We start from the raw sequence: 13,344 nt of genomic DNA, 5'->3' as shown, positions 1-13,344 counted from the left end.
GGAAATGCAAAATCAATAAGTCTTAGAAAAACAAATGATACTGATAACACAGTCAAAAAGTTCAGTCAAAAAGAATGATTAGCGCATGCACTAGATGGCCTCTCCTTCAATGAAGGCCTTTATGACTTTGGTGCAAAGCTCTCATTTCTGTGCAGTGCAATCAGTATCTGGGAAATCAAAATCCAACCTCAGACGGCAGGATCAAATTTATTCACATAATTTGATCGAGGGTCTTTCAAGCTTTTAACTGGCACGGTATCTTGAAAAGAGAACAAAAAAAAATGCTCAGAAGAAGGCCAAGTGGTTCTCTTGTAAATGGGGCCTCTGTGATTGCTTATCGACATTTCAAAGGTGAGGCTTCATGACAGTCAAAATTCCAATCACCGTCATGCCACTACCAAGGAACTAACAGTATGGAACACAATCGATCTCAGTTTCAACCACACATTCCTCCACACCTCTCAGGTTTCACTGGCCCTGAGCTGGTGACCAAAAGGCTGTCATCATGTAGGTCATTTACAAGAAGCATAAATTTGTAAGATGGTTCTCTGATCTCAGCTTTTAGCCACACAGTTCTCATTGGCATAGGAATAATACGTCACTTCCAAAAACTAGGCGGAGGACTTTGCAGAGTTTGTGTTAATGTAATGTGCAAAGTGGAGCCATGTGCAGACATCCACCCTGGCAAAGGTGTGCTTCAGGGATAATGTTCCACACTAACCCAGGCTTTGGGGATGACATGGGTGCCAAGGGGTTCCACATACACCCTGCTGTGTTCCTGGTGAGAACATACAATACTGGTCAAAAGTTTGGACATACCTGATTAAGGTATTGGAAACATGCATTCAAAGATATTTTTATCTAAAGGTGTATGCTTAAATGCTTGAAATTTATTTCTTACACAAATATAAATAGTGAAGTTGATGCCCATGTATGAATTACTTTCCGAATTTTTTTTTTATTAAAAAAAAATTTACTACTTTTAAGAATCTAAAATATAATATAGCTTTCATTTGTTTAACACTTTTTTGGTCAAAGCATAATTACATTTGTGCTATTTCATAACTTTACTATTACTCTAAACTGTGGAAAATAGTAAAAATAAAGAATAAAAGCTGTGTCCAAACTTTTGACTGGTGCTGTACATCCAGCGGCACATCAACTGACCAGTCACAATGCTGTCAACACAATGGCTGTGTTTAAATCAGCATGGAGCAAAGTGAGTGAGAGAAAACATCTATTCAGTCTATGCAGCATAGAAAACGCATCAATGTGCTTTCTCTTGTAGAAAATATCTACTCATTCTTGCTGGTGGAACACTTCACCCACATTATGTTCTCTGGTCTCCACTGTTGTCACTGTCTTTGCTCTGTTCCATTTTTCTAACATTGCATTGTCTACTTGAAGTCAGTAAGCATGCCCTCTTGCTACAAAATATTGGCTGGTGAACTTTTTAGATTATGTGCGTTTGTAGGCCTGCAACCTGATTTCCCCTTCTCAACAGATGTGACGACTTCAATGTTTCAGCCACACCACTTTCACTTTCAGTTTACAGACAGGCCTGTGTTTTGTGGAAACTGCAACAAAGGAACTTCCCAGCGTGAATTTTACAGTAAATTTGATCATATCAGATTGATTGCTTAATAATTTTACTTTTACAACAATTTAATGTTCGTGAATGCTCAGTTTATCCATGTATTTTATTCACTGTACTGTACTTACTGCGGTTGTGGAGTTTCAGCCTTTATTATCTGATAAAACACAGCAAGATATGATATAGAGGTATAAAATTCAGGTAAATCAGCCTCTGCCTGAGAATTACAGGTAAATTAGCCTCTGCCAGTTAATATTTGTTTCCTTGTTTCTTATCCTGCATATGATATCAAATATCCCTTCGCTAGTGTCTGGTTGGTTATGGTGTTTTTCATTATGGCAACAGAGCTGACACTACCACACCCTCCTCCCTTTCACCCAATCACCTGGTTCTCTCTACGTCACCTTCTTGCACTGACACTTCCTGACTCCGGCACAGCTGGCAGGTGACACACTGGGCAGAGTGGTCCCCAGTTCCCTCACCACCCTCACAGAGCAGCTTTCATAGGACCTGGTGATGAACGAGGAGAATTTCCATTTCCTCAGTCTCTACCGATGCACAGACCCGCAACATACTGCAAGCGCCCCTTTTAAAATGTCGTGGCAGTGAAGTGGAATTACGGGAAGAAATCCCCTGTAACAAACAAAGGATGCTTGTAAAGCTGAAGCTAAGCAGGGTTGGGCTTGGTGTTGAGTAGGATGGGAGACAGAAAAAATCCATTGCCTTCTCACACTGATCTACCTCTGTACTCTTTGGAAGAAGTAGTACTTTTGATTCAGAATGGATAATAGTTACTGTAGCTCTGGTCATTGCACTTCTCCTACAGTGCTGGCCAAAAGTATTGGCACCCCTGCAATTCTGTCAGATAATGCTCAATTTCTCCCAGAAAATGATTGCAATTACAAATGTTTTGGTAGTAATATCTTCATTTATTTTGCTTGCAATAAAAAAACACAAAAGAGAAAGAAAAAAAAGTCAAATCAAGTATCAATTTACACAAAACTCCAAAAATGGGCCGGACAAAAGTATTGGCACCCTTTGAAAAATCATGTGATGCTTCTCTAATTTGTGTAATTAACAGCACCTGTTACTTACCTGTGACACATAACAGGTGGTGGCAATCACTAAATCACACTTGCAGCCAGTTAAAATGGATTAAAGTTGACTCAACCTCTGTCCTGTGTCCTTGTGTGTACCACATTGAGTATGGAGAAAAGAAAGAAGACCAAAGAACTGTCTGAGGACTTGAGAAGCAAAATTGTGAGGAAGCATGGGCAATCTCAAGGCTACAAGTCCATCTCCAAAGACCTGAATGTTCCTGTGTCTACCGTGCGCAGTGTCATCAATAGGTTTAAAGCCCATGGCACTGTGGCTAACCTCCCTAGATGTGGACGGAAAAGAAAAATTGACGAGAGATTTCAACGAAAGATTGTGCGGATGGTGGATAAAGAACCTCGACTAACATCCAGACAAGTTCAAGCTGTCCTGCAGTCCGAGGGTACAACAGTGTCAACCCGTACTATCCGTCGGTGTCTGAATGAAAAGGGACTCTATGGTAGGATACCCAGGAAGACTCCACTTCTGACCCAGAGACATAAAAAAGCCAGGCTGGAGTTTGCTAAAACTTACCTGAGAAAGCCAAAAACATTTTGGAAGAATGTTCTCTGGTCAGATGAGACAAAAGTAGAGCTTTTTGGGAAAAGGCATCAACATAGAGTTTACAGGAAAAAAAACGAGGCCTTCAAAGAAAAGAACACGGTCCCCACAGTCAAACATGGCGGAGGTTCCCTGATGTTTTGGGGTTGCTTTGCTGCCTCTGGCACTGGACTGCTTGACCGTGTGCATGGCATTATGAAGTCTGAAGACTACCAACAAATTTTGCAGCGTAATGTAGGGCCCAGTGTGAGAAAGCTGGGTCTCCCTCAGAGGTCATGGGTCTTCCAGCAGGACAATGACCCAAAGCACACTTCAAAAAGCACTAGAAAATGGTTTGAGGGAAAGCACTGGAGACTTCTAAAGTGGCCAGCAATGAGTCCAGACCTGAATCCCATAGAACACTTGTGGAGAGATCTGAAAATGGCAGTTTGGAGAAGGCACCCTTCAAATCTCAGGGAGCTGGAGCAGTTTGCCAAAGAAGAATGGTCTAAAATTCCAGCAGAGCATTGTAAGAAACTCATTGATGGATACCGGAAGCGGTTGTTCACAGTTATTTTGTCCAAAGGTTGTGCTACCAAGTATTAGGCTGAGGGTGCCAATACTTTTGTCCGGTCCATTTTTGGAGTTTTGTGTAAAATGATAATTGATTTAATTTTTTTTTCATTGTCTTTTGTGTTTTTTCATTGCAAGCAAAATAAATGAAGATATTACTACCAAAACATTTGTAATTGCAATCATTTTCTGGGAGAAATTGAGCATTCTGACAGAATTGCAGGGGTGCCAATACTTTTGGCCAGCACTGTATTTATTGTAAACAGCAACACCTTCAATTTTTGTTTCAGCAACTCCTAAAAGGTGACATTCTATAATGTGAAACCACAGCGAGCGTACTTTGTATGTGTAAGTACAATCAAAAGGATTGTGCATGTGCACAATAATACTCAACAGTTAAGAAACTATTTCTTAATAGAAGTGGAAAATATATACAATTTTACATACGAGTCCAAGAAACTTTGACAGACAGGTGTGAACACAACCGTCAACGTATGCCATCTGGAGGAGACGATGAGGAAAAACAGGTTGCAGCTGGAAGTGGTGTTGGTTGGCCAGTTGGTTGGCACCCTTCCCTCTGCACTGTGGAGAAAGGACAACTGAGCCCTGCTGAAAGCCCTGTGCTGTAAAAAGCACTGTCCTTTGGACATTGAACTGAAATTGTAGATTCACTTTGGACATTAAAGCTCCCACGACACTAACATGGGTGTTAATCCATCATGTAATGGTCAAATTTCACAACTGGCTCCCTTGTGTTCTCCCCCCACTGGGATTTCCACAGGTCAACACAGTATAAGAGAACTGTAGTAGTCATCTTAGTAGTAGGCACAACTGAGCCCTCCTGAAGTAATAGTAGCAGCAAATCCACTTCCTGTAGCAGTCAAGCCGATTTTGCTCAATGAACCAATGTCATAATAAGTAAGAAAAAATGATGACAAATCCATGTAGACATTGAATTTACATCACCCTACTCCTTATTTTACCTACTGGTAAAATAATTTTGACGGAATGAATCACAATAGCATCAAACCATCATCATTTTGGCAAAGAAATGGCACACGGTTAGCATTGCATCAAACTGCCTGAATCCAGGTGTACAAAGACTTACCCGAGAAGGCTTGAAGCTGTGATTTTTGCCAAAGGTGCTTCTACAAAGTACTGAATAAAGAGTCTCAATACTTACATGAGATATTTCAGTTTCTGATTTTTAATAATTTTGCAAAAAATTCTATAAAAATGTTTTTTGCTTTTTCATTATGAGTTATTGTGGGTAGAATGACAGCCAAAAGAATACATTTAATCCATTTTAGATTAAGTCTTAAACACAACAAAGTGTGCAAAAGGTGAAGGGGACTGAATACCACTGTAAAAGCAATTCCTAGAACACTGTTCAGTAATGATGTCTAGACTGATCCCCATCTTAAATATGTAGGTATACCTCTGTCCTCATGGGAGTTTTAAAGAAACCCAGTGCATGGGACAGTCAGCTCAGAATAAACTAGATTGCCCTACTTACTTGACACAATTCCACAAAGCCCTTGCTCAAATATGACCAAAGAATGCAATGAACAATGTGTTTGACAGATATTTAAGGCGGGATCACCTATTTTCATCCTTTTGACCAATTCAGAATAACAGTATGATACACTATTTATTTTAGAGTTTTGTAGCCTGCTAACATGTATTTGACAATCTTTCAATCATTTAGCAAAGGGTCTACAGAAAAATTCCAGGATTTTCAATTCATAAGCTTTACTTCTTCTGCCATTTTCAAAGAAATACATGCCATAACTTGTGGAATGCACTGGCAGAGGGTTTCTGTGCTGCTTCTGAAATGCATATAAATGAATTCAACTGACTGTGTCAATGTAAGTATTTTGAGCATCATGCTCTGTATTGTATTTCTGTGACTTTTCTCACAAGCAAACTCTCAGGACTGTTGTCTCTGTACATGTGAAGTAAGAAATAACAGACGTTTTGCACACAAAGAGATCCACTTCAAGAAGAAGAGCTAATATATTTGATGCAATTTCAACATCTAATAACACATGTTTACATTGATAATAAAATATACACCTCAGCACAAATCATTTTTGCTACATTTGGCATTTGGTAAAAAAAAATGCACATGCCAGAGTTAAATTAGTCTGTATTTACCAACTGGTTAAAGCTTGTTCTCACATCAGAATCTTCCCATATGATAATTCCTGCTGCACAATATATTTGTCTCTAGTCTGTTTTACACGCTTCCACCCAGTGGCGTTACTAGCATGCCATCCTGGGGTGGGCATTTGGATATGTGGGGTGGGCAACTATATCCAATATGAAAAGAGCCACAACTCAAAAACCTCTCTTTCTGCCTGTACAACGCAGGTTACTTTTCATTCAGAAATACTCCGATAAAAGCTGTAGGCCCACATATAGCCTACAATAGTAAATGCACCTACGGTCATGCTATTCCCACATGACAAAAATTATTACAATTGCTGATTATTTCCATTTATACTGTAATTGCAGTTATTAATGTTGTTTGATAGACACAAAATTTACAGAAATGAACGATCAGAGTGCAGTAGTAGCAAACTTAATGCAGAATTACAGGCTGTCATTTTCAAGCCTAGTAAGACAAGAATATCAGATGTAAGATAGCCTTGTGTTTTCTTTTGGAACACTGAAAAAAGAAATCTGAAATAAAACAAATTCTCAACTGGTGTAGTCTATGGGCTCCTAAGGCAAAGATAGGTAACACAATAAGAAACTTTCTCCCTCTCCCTGACTGCTATGCCCATGGAAAGCAAGTTCGTTTACCGCGAGAAACTCGCCAATGCTTTTAACGTAATATTTGGTTTTTTCAGCCTGACCTTGCCCTAGCAGATAGGCGAGACTTTCACCAGTAGCCATGTCTGTGCTGATACTCTTGCCAAGCAGACATAGCCCGCACATGACAGACACTGGACGCATGTTTTTGGAAGCCACTGTCTCGGTCAAGGGCACGTTTCCTATTTGTGAAGCCACGCTTGATGAATATGTCCTCCTTATCACCGGCACCATGCGACACGGAAAACTGCATCACGCTGTGCTGAATACTCGAGCCACGGTCGAGACTGGTACCAGCTCGCGCTAAAGCATCTTGTCTTCTGGCCAAATATACGTTTAGGGTAACTTGCCAAAATTGGCTGGGAAGGTTTATCATTATTCAACTCCCAGTCTTTGACAGTGGAAGCATTCAGGGGTGGCAGGTCGTGTATTTTTAATGTCGGGTGCCGCCGACACTGAAGCAGGGCTAGATCGGCTGACACAGCAATGGTATTGTCTGTGGTCTTGGTAGTCCATTTTTGAATAAGCCATCTATGCATTCTTAAAACTCAAGAAACTTAGCTGCCCAAGTAAGCTTGCAAGGTTACTTTAAAACAAACCAGCGTTAACGTTAACATTGGTCAAGAAAGCGTCAGCTGTAGCTATAGGCTATAACCTAAGAAATGCCACTAAACACTAGTCAGCATTACGAATGAGAAAAAAATGGATGACAAAACAAAAAAAAATTTCTTTCTTTATGAAAAGTTTTCTTTCGGGCAAATGTATGCAAAACGTTGGTGACTCGCACAAGAACCGGCCGGTAGTTTGAATGAAAGCGCTCTGACACTCGGTTATGCTGATGAAAGTTCTCGACCCCTCCTCTTCCATTATGTCACACATTTGAAATCACCAATGATTCATTAGTGAAATATAAAAGCGAAGATAAGCCATATATAAATTAAGCTAAACCTTTATTTTAACCGAATTTTCATAGGGTGGGCAATGCCCACCCCAGGCCACCCGTAGATATGCTTCCACCTATGTACCTCTGCTCTTTCACGTGACCTCACCTGCAAGTGCATTTAGACTATATACTGAAACGGGTTAGAGGGCACAACTACATTTTGGAATTTTACCTGTTTCATTGTGGACACTGACGTTTCTTTACAGCCTACAGTAACTATGGACTGAACGTCACTTTTTCCACATACGACACATTACGTCTTACGCCTGCTCCGGTATTACAAGCAATGACCTGACCAGATTTTAATGCTTAACGTTTCAAGATCGGGCTATCTAGGTAGCTAATGTGTTCTTAATTGACCAGCTCGTACTTTTAATAGTATAACTGGTACTTATAATAATATAAAAACAATAAATAAGCATTGTCAAATATTATACCCTTACTTGTGGATAACTTATTACTTTTGTAACTTGGCCCCTAAAGACACTGCACATTTGTATGAAATCTCCAGACAACGCAGCAATCCTCATTCATCTGGGAAGGCAGTGCCTTGCACGTTAGCCGCTATGATCACATGACCACCACCGGTGCATCACGGGAAAGAAATCGATCAGCAGGCAACTGTAGAATTCAACATGGCTGCCCTCGGCTGTCATTAAGGGGAGTTGTTTTCAACTCGGAGGCAGTTTAGCCTGACGGGACGAGCAGAGGAAAAAAAATCTCTTCGTAACCTGGTTCTTGTGCGGACGCAGCCTCCCGGCGATCGCGATGGCGCAGTGCGTTCAGTCTGTGCAGGAGTTTATCCAGGACTCGTTCGTGCCTATGGTGGCCGTCCTGTGCAGCGAAGATGCGGAGAAAGTGACTCGTAAAAACAACCTGAATTTCTCCGAGCTGGTGAGGCCTTTCTGTCGGCTCACCTCTGAAGGTTCGTGTTCTGCTTCGTAACTTTTAATCACACCTACACAATACTGATGTTGTCATACGGAGGCGTGCGGTTTAAAAATATTAATTCGTGTTTTTACGTTCGTACAGCTAGCTGGCTAAGTTAGCATTTAGTTGTCGGTGTTAGACAAGGCAGTCAAGTGACAGGAAGGGCTGGCGGAGCCGAATTCGAGCGAGCTAGGCCTGGCTGTTTTCCGACCTTGTCACTTGAGAAGATTCATTAATACCTGACGAATTTGCCATTGTTATAATGTTCCGGGGGTCGGAGGTTCATGTGCTCTTTTATATCGCGTTCCACCCAAAGGGAGAGAGGCCCTGTACAACACAAGGGGTTCCGGGGTCAGAGCCGGCATTATGGCTACATTAGCTCTCAACCTACATTAGCTGCACCCTTGAACATGGTAGACTAGCTAGGTTGCTAGCGAACGTTAGCTAACTAGTTAGCTAATATTTACGGTAGCACAGGTTGTACTAGCTAGCTAGAAATTCTGGCTACCGCTTACAGCCGCTTTGGGTAGACATGCAGCTTGAGAGAGAAAGACACATTTGAACGTGAATGTGTTCAGCAATGTGGATTCCTCGGTCCTTTTCATAGCTAGTACAGCTTTGCGCTGCACGGTAAACGGCAGTGTTTGCGTTATTAATGGGTGGGTATTGATTGCCACGTTAGCTGCTTACTGAGCCGTGCACTGGGTTTCACCAATACTGGCCTCTGGACATTGCTTTATTTTTTGTAATTGGACAATGGATTGAGGAAAGAGATTCTTCAGCCACAGTGACAAGTGTGCGCGGTACATGAAATTGCAACATTAATTTGTGCAATGTCTGAGTATTAGTTTTTAGATTTTGCGTTGCTAGTTTTCTTGTTATTGTAATGTCTCACAAATTGCAACAACCTTTCCCTCTCACTCCGAGAACTTGGAGTACCTCCCGCGGTTTAAATGTGAAATCATTGATGGCCTATCAGATCCTCAACAGTCTTGAAACACTAAGCCTCTCTTCACGGGTAAACACAACACGAAGATTTAGGGTACATTCATTCATTTCACGGCTCTGGTCCAGCTAATTAGTTTTAATTAATTCCAGTTTGTTCATTATTATTTTTAGGATACATTATTGAATGAAGATGTCTTGTCACCTGGTCCTATGTGCGCCTGGTTTTAGGGGACAAACTCAGGTGTGGGACATCAAGTAACAGACATGAATAAACGATGGGATGTCAGGCACGGCATCTCACTTTTCTAGTGTACAAGTTGGAGAGAAGTGGTAACCTTTAAACGAAGTTATAGCCAACTGCAACAATCACTTATGAAAGGTTGAATTATTGAAATGAAGTGATTAGTGTTTTGAATATACTCATTTATGAAGGATTTTTGAGATCACTGAGTGCCAGCCTTACTTTACTGTTTATGTTGTTTACTTCAATGAAGAAACATGGAAGAAATTCAGATAGCATCCGATACCAGCTTTCCATGGGTTTGTTTGCAGTCATGAAGAAATGTGTATATATGATTAAGGCAGGCATATGTTATATGGGTAATCATTTAGATGTACTTCAGTGTGGTGTCTGTTGCCTGGTGGGGCTGTGGTTATGTTGTTGATGAATACTTTTGCAGTCCTTCCAGATAATGCACTCCAAAGTTTAGGTCCTAGGTAGCCTAATCAGTTATTATGTAAGACCTCAAAACATTGGTTTAAAGAATTTACAATCTCTCTGGCTCAGGGTAACCACAGCAAGGTTTTTCATCCTTTTACTGAATTACTTAGTAACACTTATTCACGTTAAGAGACCCATCTTTTCTGACCCCTTCCAGTAAATCTGACCAATGGCAGCTGTCCTGACTGCTGCACAGAGCTGCCCTTATCGGCAGGCTTGGGGGGGGATGTCATGCAAATTCACTGACATGTTTCACTGACTGTTTTTTATGTAGCAAAATTTGACCTGTTTTTTTATTGTCTTTTTGTCAACTTGTCATGGTAATGAAGCATTCCTTTAAAGTGGAAGCGTATCTGTCCACTTCCTGCATAAACACTCTCATTTGGTTGGAAGCACCCTTTAGCTTGCAATATTTGCAGTGTTTGCAAACATCTAATCAGCCAGGACTTCAAAGCATTTTGTCAGAAACAACCCCAGATGCACTTGAATGCCTCACTGTAGATACTCTGAAACTACTGACAGCGTGCTTGCCACGTTTCCTACAGGTGTTGCTGTTTTGTTGTAGGAGATATTTTACAGTTTACCCAGAGGGCATTGGGGGGGGGGGGACCATCAGCATGACGACCAGCTGAATGAACTAGGCTTGTCTCTTGCGGTGTTCATTAGGGAAGCAGCAGTAAACAGTATCCGAGCCAGAAGATGGCAAGACACAGAGTTCTTAGAAGGTGTTTATCCTTCAGGCTTTCCAGAATGTTAATTTAATAACCCTCAGGGCAGAGAGGGTCACTCTCTGCTTTCTCAGAGGGTTGCCTGTTGTTCCAGCAATAGTGACAAGTGGCTTTTTGTAAACCATCTGCCAGAGAGAAACTTACGATCTGGCATATAACGGCGGTCTGTCTCAGTTTTATTTAATTGTGTCAAGGTATGTCGGCATGCCCCAAGATATTTATAAGAAAGACAAAGAACTTCTGTCATCTCCCTGAAGAACAGTGTGTCATAATTTTTCTGAATTAATTTTTTAAATGACCATTTCATGAAAATGTACCTGCATGAACTTTGCATATATGCTTATTTCTCTTAAAACATTACAAAAATACCCTACACGTGTTTTTAAAATATATATTTACTAATCACAGATGTGGGTGGTATGTCCTCAAATTCAACAGAACTTTTGTGCACCAGCAAGCAGAGTAACTAGACACTCATTAAATAAGTTTTTTTTTTTTTTTTTTACCAAAGGAAAAACCAATGGTAAATCAGAAGTTTGAGGCTTCTTTGTGACGCTCATCCCTTGGTTCACACAGGTCACATGAGAGACCCCAACAACCAGATCCAGGTGATCAAGAACCTGAAGATCAGCGTGTCCAACATGGTGACGCAGCCCCCCAAGGCCCCGGTGATCCGCAGGCTGCTGGACGAGGTGGTGTCGGTCAGTCAGCCCGCAGAGGGATTAGTGGCTAACGTGATTACAGCCGGAGATTATGATCTCAACATTAGCGGTAAGTTAAGATGGAGGAGAACAAAATAACAAACAAACAAAAAGGAAAGTTTTATAAAAAAACAAAACAAAAAAAAAAAAAAACAAATCTTCAAATTTGGCAGTGAACTCATTTGGTAGAACAGGCCTGTTGCCTTTTATTACCATTGGTACAGCCCTTCTCCTTTTGGAACAGACACACCTTTAATGAAAGAAAACAATAAAACAATGAAACCATAAACCCTAGGCCTAATTACAGCTAAATCCGTGGCCGAAAAACGGTGGCTCAGTTACTACAACAGTTCTGCTTATTTGTTCCCATAGGGCTTGGGTCAGAGCACTCTGATGTTATTTGTGATTTTAATATTTTATTTTATCTCTTGTTGCCAATTTACACCTGAAGTGAAGACAGTGAGCAACGTCTACTGGGGCCCTGTTGAGACGAGGAGCGGGGAAGGGGTGTAGCTCCGCTATGAAGTCCCCAGGGTAGTGAGGACAGGGGCAGAGGAAGTTCCCTGGCTTGCAATGGGGAACACCCCCCGTCCCCAAATTTGGTGTTAAGAGAACAGGGATTGGTTGGGGGGGGGGGGGGGGTGCTCTTCTCTGTGATGCTGCTAAACGAAACTGTAGTCTGCTTCCTATTTTAAAGTGGGGAACTGAAACAACATAGGCTGCAACTCAGGACTGTAATGATAATGTTTAAAAGGCTATTTGAGTTTCCTTTTTGGTGTAAAATGGGAAAACCATCTTCCCCTAATTGTCTGAAGAGGGCAGCAGACAAAAATGGATGAAGTAAAGGTATCTTGCTGCTGTGATGAAAATTGAGTTCCTTTGTCAATTACCTTTTTCACAAATTTATTTTATTTCTTTTTTTAAAATCTACCTTTGGATGAAATCCCGGTAAGACCACCCTTCCACATTCAGTCAAATATGTCAATATCTGAAGGAATGTGTTGCAAAAATAGACAGCCGAAAAATATAACAACAGTAACAGTGGATATGCCAATATTCTCTTTCAGCCTTTGTGCTTCATCAGCTCAGACCCACTGGAGCACAAGTTTTGCGGATGCTAACTGATCATGCTAATAACTTAACTGCCTTTCCTGAGCTTCCATGTAATCCTCCATAATGCAAGCTTTTGGTTTTTTCCCTCCCACAATTACTGTTGAAATGTAACTATTTTGAATACTTTTGTTCCCCATTGACAATGTCAGTGTTACTTATGCAACCCTCAGTGTAATTATCTGGATGCTGTTGATGAGGGATCCTATTTAATGATGTGCTGATGTATTTTATTTCCATCAGATCGCTCACTTAAAGCTAGTGTTCCCTGGTACAGTAGTTGGAAAGAGACACTGAGGGAACTGAACACTTCCAAGGTCTATACAGGTATTCTCACCAGCTGGTGTGGGGTTCTTATATGCCCTCCTTACCTTTATTTTCCCGCTCTGAGCTCTCTAAACCTGCTAACCATGCTCTCTTGCTTGATGTCATAGTTCCCCCTTCCTTGCAGTTTTCTTTCAGGATGTTGGAGGCTTTGTAGTGTTAGCTCTACTAGGTGTGTGTATGTGTATGTGTATGTGTATGTGTATGTGTATGTGTATGTGTGTGTGTGTGTGTATGTGTATTTTGAAAATTGAGGCATAATCTGACATGGATACACAAAGTAATGGTGTTCATCTCATGAGAAATGACCCCAAAAGGGA

The 13,344-nt window shown here is 41.0% G+C and overlaps 1 protein-coding gene across 2 annotated transcripts in view; it reads left to right on the top strand.

Moving 5' to 3' along the window:
• The first annotated feature begins 8,184 nt into the window (after nt 1-8,184).
• The window catches only part of trappc8 (trafficking protein particle complex 8), a 54,053-nt gene continuing 48,893 nt past the window's right edge, over nt 8,185-13,344 (top strand). The window contains exons 1-3 of one of the 2 annotated variants that reach the window (XM_036521349.1): nt 8,185-8,487; nt 11,466-11,660; nt 12,944-13,027. In XM_036521349.1, coding sequence (XP_036377242.1) covers nt 8,331-8,487; nt 11,466-11,660; nt 12,944-13,027 — 436 coding nt within the window. In that variant the 5' untranslated portion in view covers nt 8,185-8,330. The remainder of the gene's footprint in view (nt 8,488-11,465; nt 11,661-12,943; nt 13,028-13,344) is intronic. The other variant, XM_036521350.1, reaches the window with a different exon arrangement.

The sequence above is a fragment of the Megalops cyprinoides genome, chromosome 2 (genome assembly GCF_013368585.1).
Source record: "Megalops cyprinoides isolate fMegCyp1 chromosome 2, fMegCyp1.pri, whole genome shotgun sequence".
Lineage (NCBI taxonomy): Eukaryota > Metazoa > Chordata > Actinopteri > Elopiformes > Megalopidae > Megalops > Megalops cyprinoides.
This window is presented reverse-complemented; position numbering and strand designations above follow the sequence as displayed.